At 47.0% G+C, this 16,891-nt stretch overlaps 1 protein-coding gene across 1 annotated transcript in view; it reads right to left on the reverse strand.

Annotated features, from left to right (window-relative positions):
* Positions 1-8,435: 8,435 nt before the first annotated feature.
* LOC130373771 (diacylglycerol kinase beta-like) overlaps positions 8,436-16,891 on the reverse strand; it is a 26,200-nt gene continuing 17,744 nt past the window's right edge. The window contains exons 4-6 of the mRNA XM_056580403.1: positions 11,056-11,176; positions 10,061-10,121; positions 8,436-9,158 (exon numbers count right to left, since the gene is read on the reverse strand). Coding sequence (XP_056436378.1) covers positions 9,060-9,158; positions 10,061-10,121; positions 11,056-11,176 — 281 coding nt within the window. The 3' untranslated portion in view covers positions 8,436-9,059. The remainder of the gene's footprint in view (positions 9,159-10,060; positions 10,122-11,055; positions 11,177-16,891) is intronic.

Raw genomic sequence — 16,891 nt, forward strand, 5'->3', positions numbered from 1 at the left:
TGAGCTTTTGGGTAATGGCAGGGTTGATTTTCCCTTGGGCTCAAGCGTTGCGCACATACATGCGCTCATTGGTGGAACAACAGTGCCTTTCAATGAGACAGCCAATCGCATCCCTTCTTAATGAATTATGCATCGCCTTCCTCTAAACCTATCACAGGGCAGCAACAGTTTTTTTTTTATGAATGGCTTGATTTCATTCACATTTTTCTATCGTCACAGCCGACATAATTTAAAGGGCACGCGACAAAAACGCAAAGTGCCACAGAAATTAAGACGGATCTGAAATCTCTTGTGGAATCACATTGTAAACTCGAAAGAAATTATTTTAAGAAAATGAAAACTTAGGAACGGTAGTTAAATAAACACCAGCAATAATAAAATGTACATAGAATGTGTAATAAAATATTTTATTTCATAACGTTGCCTATACATAACAAAAATAAAAATAATGAAAACTGTAAAAACCTGTAGCTGCCTTCTTTCTTCAACAAACAAAATGAAACATAGGCTATTCGATGATCTTAGACAAACAATGATAAGGTTTTATAGCTAGGTGAGAGAGAGAGAGAGAGAGAGAGAGAGAGAGAGAGAGAGAGAGAGAGAGAGAGAGAGAGAGAGAGAGAGAGAGAGAGAGAGTGTGTGTGTTCGTGTGTGTGTGTGTGTGTGTGTGTGTGTGTGTGTGTGTGTGTGTGTGTGTGTGTGTTCGTGTGTGTGTGTGTGTGTGTGTGTGTGTGTGTGTGTGTGTGTGTGTGTGTGTGTGTGTGTGTGTGTGTGTGTGTGTGATGGAAGGGGTGTAACAACCAAAAGGTTAAGGGTCACAAAGGAGGGCGACCATGTCATTATTACTGCGGCCCCCATATAAAGATGTCCCTTATTTAAAACTCCCCCACTCACTGGAAATTTCCAACAAACCTGTGATATCAGCAGCTGGTATAAAAACCTTAAGCCCCACTGAATCCCCTGCGCTGCAACGGCAAGCTTATGAGCTTGTTGAAGGAGCAATGAGAATAGGAATAGACAAATACACACACAATTTACTCCATGTCACATATAGGATAACATGCTATCTTTGTCAGCTGCCCTTGAGGTCTCGGACCAAAGGCAAACAGCTTGTCTTACATCCAGATATATGTTTCATCAGAGCGCAGTCTTGGAGCATATGCCTGAGAAGAGAAAGCCCAGTCTTAGGTTCGAAGAGTCACCGTGCCAAATGCATGTGCTGATGATCAGGTCATTTTGTATCATTAATCTACCAACAATCTATGCAAGAATGAATGAGAAAGTGTGTCCACTGGTGGCAGTGTGTAAGAGCTAAATGATCCAGGCCTGATCATGCATAACCACAGCCATTCCCCGCACCATCCGCAGAGCGTGGACATGGTGCGTGCTCGCTGGTGGGCGGTGGCGTGTGAACAATAGGCACTCTGTGCCATTTTGGTTCTTTCCCTAAATAAATGTGACAGATAGGAGAGAAGGGGGAACTGTGTGTGTGAGTGGGGGTCCATACCCCGGCTCTTTATTGGACTCTGTATTTTGGGGGTGTTTGTGTGGAGGCCAACATGGTCTCCTAAAGCTGTGATTTCCCGTTCCCTTGACCATGCAGGGTTAGGTACCCTGGGGACTGTGTGGGTCAATGTGGCTCTGACATGGCGGCCAGATCAATGCCGTGCAGCGCGATACGGCCCATAAGCCCGATCTTAAACAGCCGAGGCAAGGTCATATTTCTGTGACTATCTGGCTCTGGGTGCTACTCTCTGGGAACACTTTGCTACATTGTAATCCTGCAGGAGGAAATATACACCTGGCGGTTATGTCCCGCATAAAGCCTTCAGAATAGGAGCGCTTCATGTCTGACATACAAATAGCAGGAGGGAGAGAGAGAGAGAGAGAGAGAGAGAGAGAGAGAGAGAGAGAGAGAGAGAGAGAGAGAGAGAGAGAGAGAGAGAGAGAGAGAGAGAGAGAGAGAGAGAGAGAGAGAGAGAGAGAGAGAGAGAGAGAGATATCCAAGCAGAGAGTGAGGGAGAGAGGAATCGCAAGAAAAAGGTCGCTCTCTCCCTCTCTTTCTCTAATAGAGAGAGAGTGGGAGAGAGAGGGAAAGAGAGTGTGATAGCGAGGGAGAGAGAAAGAGAGAGGGATAGCGAGGGAGTAGTCCCTCTCTCCACAGTTTGGAATAATTGTAGTCCATATAATGTAATTGTAATGAAAATAATGAAACAACAAGAACAATTATAACCGATCACAATCTGTCCTCCAGTCCTCCTTGAAGAGTAACCATAGAGATAAAGAACACTTTGGCGCTGTGTCCAGGCCTGCCAATATGTGGCAATTTTCTGAAAAATAAAAAAAGGCTTCAATGGGAAAGTGGAGCCTGGGGCCAGAGGATGCTCTTGCAGAGAGGGGACGAGATGTGACTTGCTCGCTATTAATAGCAAATTGGGAGATAATTCCTGCCTTGTTATCTTAGCAGCTGCATTGAAGACGCCTAGCCACAGGCTGACTTCTAAGTGAGGGGCTGTTGTATAACCGACCCGCTCCTCTATTCTCTCTCTCTGTCTCTCGCCCTTGGCTTTGCTTTACCTCTTTGCGGTTTTCTTCGCGACTGCCATTGGTTTTGATTGTATCGTCCTTCTTCTTCTCCTTCTCCTCCACCAGTCCTATGTGTCTCTGTCTCCTTGCTTTCAGGAACACGGGAGTAGTCTGTAGAGGCCGAGGCAGAGGGCATAGCCTAGCCCGTGTCCCACTTTTCCCCACAATCTCATATAACATATATATCAGCAAACAACCCTCCCCTTGTCGTCGTCCCCCCCGCTCACATACATAATTTAGCTGAAAGGAATAATAAACAAAGTACAATTATGCTGCAGAGAGAGTTTCATTTGGAAATAGGCCTACTGTAGATGGAAACCACAATGCTTCCGTCAACAAATAGAGCACCAACTTTATTCAATACTATAGTGTTGTTATCATCGTACTTAAATGTACATACTTGTTGAAGGAACAACCATTCATTCATAATATCGATGTGAATGTACATAAATAGACTCATGCTGGCGGCCTTGTGCTCTGATTAGGCCAAAAAATGATTGTCACTCACTCTATTGGACGATACTTGGCATTCAGGGCAGGCTTAATCTTAGACCTATAGGAAAGGCCGGGGAACGTCTTATTTTGGTACAGTAGGTCACAGGGACAACTAATGTCCCAAGGCTTTCTACTTCTTTCTATCACCCTTTCTAAAAGGGTGGTCTATGCCATTGGTGTTCTTTTGTGTAGCTAACACATGGCCTCACTGCAGTCTGAATTTAAATCTATAACACCATCAGTGGGAACATGTTGGTGTATGTCCAATCAATTCTGCAGAGATAAAGAGAGGGCTGGTAAAGACCTAATCAGACTCTGATTGACATGGTGGTCACTGTTGGAGGTCACTGTGAACAAAATCTGGTCATGCTGGCATTTGGAGAATTCTCTGCCATTATCATTATCCAGTGTCATTATCATAAAAACGATTTGATCTAATATAAATCCAATCATTTTAAGGTAAAACCCCAAATGTGCCAGCACCATTTATGTCTCTGGGATTTAGCTGATGTGTGTGTAGAAGAGGGGACAGAATGCAATTCTATGTGTTTATTTTGATAAATCTTTATTACATTAAAATGCAGACAGCAAACTAACAATGAGGGTGACGTACGGGCAGGCATACAGAGAGAGAGAGAGAGAGAGAGAGAGAGAGAGAGAGAGAGAGAGAGAGAGAGAGAGAGAGAGAGAGAGAGAGAGAGAGAGAGAGAGAGAGAGAGAGAGAGACATAGAAAAATAAAGGAAGAAATAGAGACAGAGAGAGGGAGAGACAGACAGAGACATAGGGCCCATTGCAGATGGCTGAGGAGGACATTGATTATTGGCCTCTTTCATCCAATCACAGTGCAGATATTGGGGATTGTGTCTGCCCTTGACCCTCTATGGGTGAACGCAATACTGCTCTGCGCCTGAGGGCCATCCCATCGAAATAGAATGTATCTATCAACCATGGAGTCATTTGAAGAACCGCACATATGATTTTTCCCTCGGTAGCGGCCCTAGGTGGTCCTAGCTCTCACAAACACTTTTTTTATTCTTAAAGTCAATGCTATTTTATGAAATTAGTCTCCTCTGTCTGGATATCCTGATGGAAGCAAAAACAATCCCAGATTCCCACTCTATGAATATGTCTGCTATGATGTGACGTGTGGTGTACACGTGGAGTACATGTGGTGTACATGTGGCACCACAACACACCGTGCTTCTGCTACATCTGTGCCACTGAGGTCACTCACTGCTGCTAATCTGTGGAGGGCTATGAATAGGAACACAGTGTCAGGTTGGTGGGCTACAATAACCCATCCCTCTTCTTATTAATGGGATTAAGAGGATGCCACCGCTACGCCACCGCCTTCAACAGGGAATACGAGAGGGGAACACGAGTGCAGTTATGCTATAATACCAGAATGTATATCAATGAGGTCAAAGTTGAAAGACCAAGGCAGTAGTTGCTGTACAATAGGTATTAGTCCTTGGTCAGGCAGCAACACAAATGTTGCAATAAGCAAAACTGTGACTTCTAAAAGGCCAGTGAAATGAACCACTTACCATGCACCTTATACCAACTGCTAGGAATTGGATGAAAGATGATATGCTCTGGGAAGTTCTACTATAGTTAAGATAGGGATAGCAAAGAGGATGTTAAGTTCTTTTGATTACTACTCATAGAAAGGGGCCTTTTATCCCATCATAGTCATTATATCGACCCTCTTATATCAATGGTGGTCTTAGATAGTAGAGATTGTGGCTAGTAGATAATGTTATATGTTGTTGTAACCAATCGAATGAGAGCTCTGGACTATGGGGTATATGTGTCAGGGTCTCGTGGTGTGTTTACATAATTCAAAGGTCACACTTGTTTACAACCAGGGTAAATAACCTTTTACCATTGAGCTGCCGTTTTGTTGTCGCAAAAAGTATAATCCTGTCTCCTACACTCTCTGGCTGTCGCCTCATTCATGTTTTTAGTGTCTCCTTTCGGCCCCTGTGCAAAACCTCTGGGGGGAGGGGGCTTCCACTTGGTAAGTTGTTAAGGCTATTGATCACTTCAAAAGGACAAGACTGGGCAGGAATGATCACACACGCACGCACGCACGCACGCACGCACGCACGCACGCACGCACGCACGCACGCACGCACGCACGCACGCACGCACGCACGCACGCACGCACACACACACACACACACACACACACACACACACACACACACACAATGGGGGAATGGGTCAGACGGACTCTGTGAGTCCCGCTCTGCAGTCAGATGCCCTGTATTCTATCAGAAAATCGGTTTAATGAGGGCGCACACTTTTTCTGTGGATTTTAAATTTCTTTTTACATAGCATGACAGTTCCTTCTCTGTCATGATACCTCTATCCTTGCACAGCACCCATTAACATGCTGCTACAAAAAAAAAATGCACAACTAATAAATATATCAGATACATGATTTTTTTTAACATAGGAGTAGGAATAGGAGTGTATAATCTGTTCCACAAGGGAGAAACGGCAGGGGGAATGAGCTTTGAAATAAGAGCGTGGCCTCTCCTCAGTCACATATGCTTTGCATACGTCTCCTTTTGTTTTGGCAGGCATGCGGTGGTGTAAGCTAACTTTAGATAAAGAATTATAAACAACTTTGTACACTGTAATTGTATAACTGTCTAAAATCATCCTTTCGATAAAGGTAAAAGAACTGTAAACATGCACTCTTTTCCACTGAAGTGTCATGCCACCCAGGCTCCAAAATGGTTCACTAGTTATCTGTGGCATTATGGGATGTTGTTTGGCTTGTAACATTCATTAGCGTAGGAATGTATTGGAAATATGACAATAGGAATAGGGGTCATTTGAGATTCCAATCAACATATCTTCAAATGTAGACCGCTTAAGTGGATGGTATAATAAAATTCCGCCCAATACCACTTAATGAATACTGAATGCCATTCAATGGAATGGAATGTCTAATGGTTGGGTGTGGGGCGTGGTTATCTCAGAACAAAGCATCGGCACCAGAACAGCATTGACCACTTGCCCAGACTCCTGTGTAGTAGGTGATGGTAATGCACCTGGCCCAGGTACCTCACCAGGTGTGATTCCTTTGGTCTGAATCTGCTAGATAACCACGCCCAACTCATTTGAATATAACAGATGAAAGCAAAAAGAGCAAAAATATTAAACTAATAATACAATTTATGTGAAATTATGAAATACCTAGTTAGTAGTAAAAACAGATTTTTTAATAAAAACCTATTTATCAATCTATTGAACTAAATTGTCTCATTCATATATTTATAATGACGTTTATTTATTTATTTCATAGCCATATTTATTTGGAGTCTATAACCATTTGTGGTGACCGTGCAGCACAGGATGTGCTCTAGAGATACTCAGCAGCATATCCTGTTTGTGTTTATGTTAGGGCCTGGGTGGCTGAATAGTGACTCTGTGTTTTAAAGGGAACAAGGGAACAAGGCGTCAGTGCCTCAATCTAAGACAGAATTCAGACAGAATTCTTTATTTTTTTCGTTGACCACCCAAACGGGTGTTGGGGCGTCTCCCCTGCCACGTGCTTTGCAGAGGTCCATCTAAGCAGGGGCTACAAGGCAGCTTTACCACATAGTATGCCTTTCACAACAGATCCATCTCAGTGTACTTCTAACCCCCTACCCTCCAACCCCCCCCCCCACCCACTTTTACATTCCTCTTAACATTAAAGTAGATGATGAATTGCATCTCAATTGTACCATCCCCCCACCCTGTCCCCCTCCCCCCCCCCGAGAGAAACCCACCTGAAGATATACTGAGAGGTAGAGAGCGAGCACCACATGCTTTCAGATGGGATCTCGTTTGAATCAGACCACTGGTACTAAAACTGCCCCCAGAGAGAGTTGCCACAAGTCCACCAGTTTACCGCGGAGAACACTGATCCGTACTGCTATAAAATCGAAAGGACCTCACGCAAATATCATCTACCATATGCTGTTAAAAACACAATCACGTGTATATGTGCACTACACCTACTTTCCATGAATATACAAATATTGTGTCTGCGCACATGGATTTATCTTGCCATGATACTATGTTCATGTCTAGTACATTCTGGATATATTTGGATCACACTACAGTCTCTGCCACAGCGTCTCCCCCCCCCCCCCCCGAGATGAACCGCCAACGGTTAATTTCTATCTCGACTCTAATCGATGTCTAGTACTTGTGAAGGTATAGCTTAATTTTTTTCAATACATAAGGTAAGGAATTTCGAGCTTTGGGGAAGAGAAGCAGAAATATGTATAAAATGAAGACCTCCTTCCCATCCGACCGGCCTGTTGAAGGACGACCGTCTTGCCATCACCAGTCCGCTGAGAACCCCCCTTTGACATTGTGAGTTTGATATTTTGACACTATATTTAGGCATAGGGTTTCAGGGAGGGACTGATGGGCCGACCCTGAAATAGAGGGATAACTTTAGTTCCCCTGGCGCAGCTCGTGGGTAAATAAAACCCAAAGGGGGCGGTGGCGTTGCAGCTGGTACACCCAGGAGGGCATTTATTTCCGTTGCTTGCCACGCTTAAAGTGTCGTTTATCGCTGTGGCGGTGGAAGGGTCGGTGGCAGGAGGTGGGCGGGTGATGGACATCGGACGGCTTCCTCTGGACGGTGACCTCTGATTCGAACGGTCAGGTGTGTATCTTGATACGTATCGCGAGGAACAACGTCACAATCCCGTAGGGCTACGATCCCGCCTAGTGAAAGCCTGCCTCCAATCGGATTAGGGCTGATCTAGGATAACCTGTCGAGCAGCTGGAAAGAGAGAGAGAGAGAGAGAGAGAGAGAGTGCGAGACAGGTTTGTGTTGCCTCGGGTCACACACCAGATCTTCTCCTGAGTGTGTAAACACAGCAGAGGAGATCCGTGTTTGTGTGCCAATGATGCAAGAACCCTTAAAACCCTGGCGTGGTTTTCGTCCTCACAGGCCGCCGTTATGCTCTATCGCCATCTGCCCATGAACGCGTTTCAGCGGTCAATAATGGATGAGGCTTTTCTGCTCTCTTTCCTCGGCGCGTAGTGCACCGCTGGTCCCGCCGAGCGCTGGGGTGAGCGCTCTTACAAGCACTAAGCGCTCCATTATTCATCAAGGTGCTGTGCGAAAAAGAGTGGATCTTACTCTACTTTCACGCCGGCCTCTTAAAGAAGGCCAAGTTTGCCAACCCTAACCCTTTAACCCTCTCTCTCTTTCTCTCTCTCTCTCTCTCTCTCTCTCTCTCTCTCTCTCTCTCTCTCTCTCTATCTCTCTCTCTCTCTCTCTGTCCTTCTCCCACCATTGCCCCCCACCACCACCACCACCACCAAAGCACCATCACCACCATTCTCAGGGCTCCGTCTCTCCTTTTCCTTTTCGTTGCAAGTGTCGCTCTCCTCCACCTGGTATGTTCTCCATCTTGAAACCATTCGACATACACCCCTGTCCCAATGTCTCTCTCGCTAGCCGTCCGTTTTCTGGTGCTCATCCTGGTTCAGTCGGAGGTGCAATGATGGAAGGAGGCTGGTGTTAGTACTTGCCCATGGCTGAATGCTGTGGCCTTCCACTCCGAGGGGTGGAGCTTGTAGCCAAATGTTGGCCTTGTTGCTAGGGGGGACGGAGCGTTTGGACTTGGTCCCTGGTAGGGTCATCGCCTCCGGAGAGGGAGGACTAGAAAACGACTGTTACATAGTAGGCTAATAAGTCAGTATACCTGCGTGAGCGCTTTCATTTTCTTTTCTTTTGGGAATGAAATGTACGCCGGGGACATAGACACTGGGAAACCTTTCCAGTCGGAATGGAATCCGTTTGACAAAACTGGCGACCCAGTTCGGTATTCCAATCCGAGAACAGTATAACCGTCGTCTGTCAGAGCTGCGGGGGGGGGAGCTTTGTGTGTGTGTGTGTGTGTGTGTATTGGTGTATGTTTGTATGTGTGTGTGTGTGGAGAGTGTTTGGCTCCTAGTCGCGGCTCCTGTTGCGTTTCTTGAAGAAGAAGAAGGGCGTCTTCTGAGGCGGTCCCAGTAACATGGGCACCTGGTTCTTGTGCGTTATCCTGACCTGCAATGACGCGATCAAAAAATAAAAGTCAAAACACATTCAGTTCCAAATCACAATACCACCTGCAAGACGTATTCAAGTACTGTCTGGGATTATGCTTCAGTTCCCCGCAACATAATTTCCAGCCTTTCACTGTAGATTAACAGATGACACAACAGCAGAAATCCTCCATTACGGCTAGTTCATTGAGGTAACCCACTCAGAGGGCACAGAACATTTCATCTTCTATTTGCTCTTCCATGAAAGATGAAAAATGATGTGCAAGCCAAACAAGACAAACATACACACACACGCAGACAGAGGCAGGCAGACTTTAGATCAGTATAGGGTATAAGTAAAAATAAGTTCCGATCGATAAGACCAATGAAGCGGCCAATATTATGATGTTCTCTTGTAAATGGATTCCAGAGCCAATGTCCTATATATTGCTTGGTGGGTGCAACCAAAAATTGGTGTGTGGTGACGTAACAGTATTTGAATAAAATTGGATTTCACATGGAGTGCTGGAGGTGTGCGGAGGAGGAAGCCAGAGGGAAGTGAAGCAGGGAAAAAGGTGTGTATTTTAAATGAATATAAAAATGCAATAAAAAAACTGCATTGCATCATCTGAAACCCAGTTATACGGGTGGAATCCAAGATTAACCAGTTGAGAGTTGAAAGTTTGCAATGTGCTTAGAATGAAGAAAGACTTGGTTTGAAAAAGAGCATGCCTCAAATAAACGCTGATCGTATTCCTAATTATACCTTTGTATTTCCCAATAAGTAAACTGTTGCACTTTGTTGTTTGATGTTCCCAATACATTATACGTTTTCGGAGGGAATGTGGATGCCTGTGATTCGTCCCTAAACGGGACGTCTGTCTAGCCTGTCTAATTTCCCGCCTAAAGACGGTGGGTTCCTACCGTGCAGGGGGGCTGCATCCAGGGCTCTCCGTCAATCTGCATGGGCAGCAGCCGGGACGTCCTGGATAGAAAAAGAACGGGCAGAGAAGGGCGGAGCGGGGGTCAGATCACACACACGTCCAAGGTACAGGAGGCCTGTTCACAGTTGTCCCAGGAGAGGGTCCAACACTGCACTCTTTGTTCCCACGAGACCTGCTGCCAGACAGGCCCCTGCACTCTAAACTCACAGGATCATGGTGGTATACACACCCACAAACACATATACACCCACGCATGCAAACACACACACAGTCCAACGCACATGCACACGCAAACCTTAAGACAAACACACACACAAGGTGCCATACAAACACACGTAACGTATGTTTAAGCGTTCCATGTCTCGGTCCAGTGGGGAACACAGTGTGGGGCCGTGGTGCATGAACAGACTTTTTCCAACTGGTGAAAGCACAGCTTGGAAAATGTCACCCCTTCTCCACTCTGCATCAACACATTCTTTTTTTATTGAATGCTTCTCCACTCTGAGTTACTGCATCAACACATTCTTTTTTTATTGAATGCTTCTTTTGCAGAACACCCTGTCAGACTAATGATCTGTTACCCAGCCAGCAAGTTCCTCGAACTAAAGGCTGAAACAGTTTGAAAACGTTGTTTGTGTGTTACTGTGTGCGTGACTGTGTTTGTATATGGTGTCGCTAGAAATCAGAGCGAAAAGGGGGTTGGGTAGAATGAGATCTCTTATCCAGGAGGACGAGTGGCCAAGGAAGGATGGATGGGGGGTAGCTAACGAAGGACTACAGTATTGGTGTGTGTGTATTAGAGGAGAGAGATGGGAGCAAGGAGAAAGAGAGAGAAAGACAGACAGACAGACAGACAGACAGACAGACAGACAGACAGACAGACAGACAGACAGACAGACAGACAGACAGACATTGGGCCCACTGCAGATGGCTGAGGAGGGCACTGATTATTGGCCCATTAAAGAGAGCTCTGACCTGATGATGACGCTGGCACACTGAGCCAGCCTTCGCCCGGCACTCTTCAGCCCCGTGTAGATCTGTCCCATCTCGATGGCCCCCTCCAGACCCACCACCTCCAGCAGCTGGTCGCTCAGGTCTGTGGGGGCGAGACAAGGAGAGAGGGCATGGGACGTCATGGAGTTGTCGGTTTCCATCCCAGGCTCACGCGGGGATTGAACCCACCGAGTATATGGATATCCCTGAGCGAGACAACTAACCCTAACTGCTCCCGACGAGCTGGCCGTTGCCTTGCATCGGTTTATGACTGTGTGTATGAATGTGTGAACATGAGGCATTCATTGTAAAGTGGTTTGAGTGGCCACAGGTTTGCAAAGCGTTATACTTCTAGTTCCCATTGGCCTAGATTTCACTCCATGCGGTAACAATACTGGATGAACTGGCGAACACTCTATGTACACCTTGTGTCTTCACTGAGCCTTTCAACACCACACTCCTACCATTGCATCGCCACAGGGAAAAGAGAGCCAGAATGATTGGGCTAAGTCTCCCAGAGCTAATCATGCAGGTGTCTGTCTGACTCTCAGCGCTAAATAACATTGTCAGGCAGGCGTGCAGGCAGGCTGGTGAAAGCTGAACAACTCCAGGTATTCCAGCCCCTTTGTTTGCCCCCTGGCCTGCCTGCGGGCCTGCCCTGGTTGCTGAGTGACAGAGCTGTGTGGACGTGTCCTACTGTCTGCGTAAGGGTTGAGAGAATGGTCATACACAGAACGAACACAGGGAAGTTATACAAAGAGATGTTCAAAGGGAAAGCTTTCCGCTCGGATATCTTCTGATAAGAGTGTACTGTTTCATATGCGTGTGTTGTGAAATAGATGCAGCCTGCAAAGTCCAGTCTGTTTCCGCAAAAAGATTGAAGAAAAGACGGGCCATTGACGTCACTGATCCGTCGATGTGGTAGGCTGCAATTTGCAGCCCTCTGACGGTTCCCCTTCTTATTCATTAATGTCTCAAGACATAAATGTTGTTTGTAAGTGGAGAAAAAAAGAATAGAAATCCATGTCAGGAGGATACACATGGAAGCGAGACAGAGATCAATGCTTCGGGTGATTGTGTGCCCTGTTAATGGTGCGTGTGGGACCAGAAGGAGAGAAAAAGGAAAAGGGTGCGAGGAACCGGTCATACGGTCCCCCGAGGGCCTTGTTGCTCTAGCTCTGTCTGGGCCAGACGAGCTGGAGCTGGCAGGGGAGATGGTCTGTTTTGACTGGAGCTATAGCGCTGTGGGCCTTCCTTTGCTGTTGCAGTGTAAACACAGCTAATAATTTCCCAACGTCGCCCGACCTTGCCTGGCTCGTTTACATGGTTTCAAACAGGAAGTGGTCGTTGTGTCCGCTCGGCTGACTGGATGTTTTTTTGCAAAAGGCCCCTGATGTAATGTAGACCTCATGCTGAGCTGTGTGTGTGTGTGTGTGTGTGTGTGTGTGTGTGTGTGTGTGTGTGTGTGTGTGTGTGTGTGTGTGTGTGTGTGTGGAGGCACGCAGGCGTGTGTGTGTGTGTGTGTGTGTGTGTGTGTGTGTGTGTGGCAGCACGCAGGCGTGCACGCGTGTGTGTGTGTGTGTGTGTGTGCGTGTGTGTGTGGCGGCGCGCAGGCACGCGCGTGTGTGTGTGTATGTGTGTGTGTGTGTGTGTGTGTAGGTAGTGCTTATTTTTCTTTCCGTGTCATCCTCTGCACCTTTCACTGTCTAACATTTGAATACCTCAAAGGATGTGGTAAATGTTTTGATTGAAGAGGACGCGCATCAATGCACCGAATGTGAGCTATCCGTGGAGACCCTGTTCCCACGCGGCTGATATAGGATGTTTATCATCTATTTATTTATGCGTTCAGTGAAGTACAAATAGAGTTTGTGGGCGGAATTGAAATAAAACAGGTGCCTTTCCCTGCTACCAAAGTTGAATGCTGCCAATGTTGATACAAAGAGAGGCTTGTGAGTCACTGACACTCATTAATATACAAGATGGCAGTTTAACAGAAAATGTCAGGGTAATGCTTTTGGCGAGCCTCAGTTTGAAATCACTTAGTGGAATATGCCCTTCAAGGGACGACGCTCCGGGACGCGGCGTGCTGCCGTACTGAGAGGAGCTCAGCATTTCAGGGAAAACGGGATGGATCACAGAGTCAATTATGTCACTCCCCATCATTGTAAAATGTAAACACTCCGCAACGCATTAACCCCCTAATTGGTTTCCAAAGACAGTGGGAAGCACCTCAACCAAGATAGGATTTTACATTTTCCAGTTTTTTGTTTTGTTTTGGTACACGGGGTCTGCACAGCGACTACAGTGAATCAACGTTGATCGACATGCAAATATGTGTGCTGAAAATGAGGAGGTGACAGACCAAACAAAAGGATGAATCAAACACCCTCGGAGCCAAGTCTCGCAGTAAGCCCCCATTGACTCGGTAATGATGTGGGTTCCAGCAGTCCTACTATGTTATAGCAGAACTCTGAGGGGAGACGGCACACAGCCTGGCTCGTAAAACAAAACCCTGTGAGGGGCTGAGTTACTTCTTGTTTGCTGTTTCATTACGGAGATTATCTACAGAAGTGGCTGCGTGAATTGATGAAGCTTTCAGTAGGGGATTTATATTTATGTTTTTCTACCTTAAGAGACACCTTTTTACGATTTACTATTGCTGGCCGAGTCTGTGTTAGCCAATTACACGCATACTGATCGCCGCCAGCAACACGATTGGTTCAAACACATAGAAAGCGAAAAGAAGCATCCAAATTTGAGCTGACTTTAGATATAATGATTTGTGAGAATGACTTTGTCATGGCACACCCCCATATCCCAACTCCCCATGTTGTCTGTGCAATTGAGGAAGTTGCAGTCAGCACTCTATCTCTCTAAATCCTTCCCCCGGGTCCACTACAACACCGGCATGCATTTCCCACTGTGTCACTAACGTCTCAGTGGAAACGCAGAGCTTTCCAAGAAAGAATAATAGGATTGGACATCCATTAAGCACGAACTGGACAGTTGGAGCGTAAGGGATTAATGACGGGGGCGGGGGCGTTGAAGCCATGGGGTCTGGTGACACTATACACACACACGCCAGCTGGGCATTAAGGCTAGGAGGCTGGCCGGACGCAAGGAACCAGGACCTGTTGTCCTAAGCATGTGATAAAAGCTCTTGCCGAAGAGCCTTTTAGTGTTTTTGCATAATTAGGCCAAAGGAAACAATGACAGCAGAAGAATAAATGCTGACGAGCTATTTCGAGATTTAACTGCATCTCCACAAATAGCCTTTCCCACTTGCGCTGGTCCAACCCCCCCCTTCTCCCCACCACTACTCGATCACATGCCCACACGTTTGCCCCTACTTCCTCCCCGGTCCAAACATGGGCATGCTGTTGTGTCCTAGTAGTGAGAGAGGGGGCTGGCAGAGTAACCCACCATGCTTGATCGCCCCGGCAATGTTTCCCACCTCATCAGATCTGTGTGTAGCTTGGCTCGCAGGCAGCCAGCGCTCTTACGTCTCACCGAGGTAATGCTAAGAATAGAATAGAACAGCCTCTTACATAACCCAGTGGTACTGCAGTGCATTCTGGGATACTCTGCCGAGCAGCGCGCCGCTAGAGTTGTTTATGCCACGCTTTGTGCCTTTCTGTTTTACCATGCTATATACAACCCCCCCCCCCACACACACACAAGCACAAACATACACTCACGTGCACAACCACCCACATGCCATCATGCAGGTCTTGCATGAGTTATTCATTTTCATGTTTGTAGGGCAGCTGCATATTTTGTTGAAAGAAAGAAAGTATGATTCAAATACCTATGATTTAGACATAGAATCGGTTGAGAAACATCATTATTTATAGACTTATTAATACAAACATACAGTTTGTCTGTGTGTGTGTGTGTGTGTGTGTGTGTGTGTGTATGTGTGTGTGTGTGTGTCTGTTTGCGTATGCCGTGTGTTTGGCATTCCCAATATTACAGTTACAATCTTTGTAGCTCTACAGTCCCTTCAGGAAAACCGTCAAAACGGCACGGGTCCCGGGGCCCTGGTGGTTGGCCCGCAGTTATCAACGACCATATTTGGCTTTCCTTCCGCGTCCCTCAGGCCCGCAGCCATCTCCCTGCACCGACCAGCCTGTCCTGGTCCCTGGGTGGTCGGAGGCGTGGCAGATGGTCAAGAAGAACTGCACCGCACCTCGCCAATACCCAACGGAGGTGAAGGTGTGGCGGGGGCGGGCAGGCCCGCTGCGCCTCCCTTGGCGCCCTGACAGAGCACGCTATGCTTCTACGGCGAAGCGTGAAAACACACCGAACTCTAGTTTATACAAGTCCTCGTAACGCACCGAGGGTGAACGGGTCCGTACCACCACACATGTATGCTAACGCGACGCTCAGAGGTCCGTATCCATGGGGATTTGGTAAACAAATGAACATAGAAGTGGAGGAATTCATCTTTCATCCAACTTCCTTAATTAGTGTTTTAATTAGTCGTTTTGCTAGGGGATGATCCATGCTCCTAGTAAACCTAAAAGACCCGATGGATGGTCTCATACAGAGACCATTAGTGGGACTGGGGAGAAAGACTTTAGTTTCTCCTCTTTCATCCACACTACTTCTCCATTGATGCATGACGTCGTCCAGCCTATTTGATTGACTGGTGCGGCTGGTTCAGGGAGGGGGGGGGGGGCGGTTAGGGTATTTATTCACAGCCTGTCCAGAAGCCTGCCACGGAAAGTTGAGGAACGGAATCCAGAAAAGGAGCAGGAAATGAGCAAGACAGGGAGGGGAGCAGGAAGGAAGGAGGGAGGAAGAGATGGTGCAGTGATAGGGGCTGAAGACGGACAGAGGGGTGAAGGTGCTGACACAGTGGGGGCCCGCAGGGGTGTGTCCCGGTCCCGTCGGCACCTCCTGGTCTGCGCGTGCCTCTGTGTTCTCTCACCCGCTAACTTGCCTTCCCACGTCACAAGACGGCCTATACCTACCCTGAAACACACATTCAGCATACACCCACCCTAGGACACTACACCCAGTATACACCCACCCTGGAACCACTACACCCAGTTTACACCGACCCTGGAACCACTACACCCAGTATACACCTACCCTGGAACAACTCCACCCAGTATACACACCCTGGGAACAGCTACACCCAAAACCTTACTATTCTCCATATCAAGAATGTAAAATGTATTTTGGTCTCAAAGGTTGAAAAGAAACATTGCTTTCAAACAGCATGCATCTCCCACATGTATGCTGCATGTTAATACATCATTGTCACCGGCCTTGTTATTCTAATGAGGTTATGCTACCAGCCCACACAGCTACTATGGTCTGTGCGCGTCTACAGTGTGGTGGTACATACACCAGGCAGAGCCAGAGTGACTCATCAGCAGCAGATGCTTTGACTGTGGCCACGGCACCCTTCGCTTGCTCAACATGACCTGCATGACGGCATTAGAGGCAGCACAGGGTTCTAAACAGCTGATCTCCCATCGTGGGGATGAGCAAAGAACCGCCAGGGACAATGGGCTAAAAGCTTTGCATGCAGGAGCACACTGTGTGTGTGTGTCAGGTGGTTACACGTACAGGAGTACTCGCTCACCCTCGCTCTCTGACGCATACACACAGACACAAACTCACACGCACATAATTAAAACATAAGTACTTTCCCTACGACATAGACGTGTAGAAGGAGAAAGAGGGAGAGAGAGAGAGAGAGGGGGATGGGGGGGGGGGGGCGAAAGAGAGCCCGACAGAGACAAAGGCAGAGACAAATGTAGTCAACTTTCTATATGAGGCTAGCAGGAGAATCACCCTGGGG

This window comes from Gadus chalcogrammus, chromosome 20 (genome assembly GCF_026213295.1).
Source record: "Gadus chalcogrammus isolate NIFS_2021 chromosome 20, NIFS_Gcha_1.0, whole genome shotgun sequence".
Lineage (NCBI taxonomy): Eukaryota > Metazoa > Chordata > Actinopteri > Gadiformes > Gadidae > Gadus > Gadus chalcogrammus.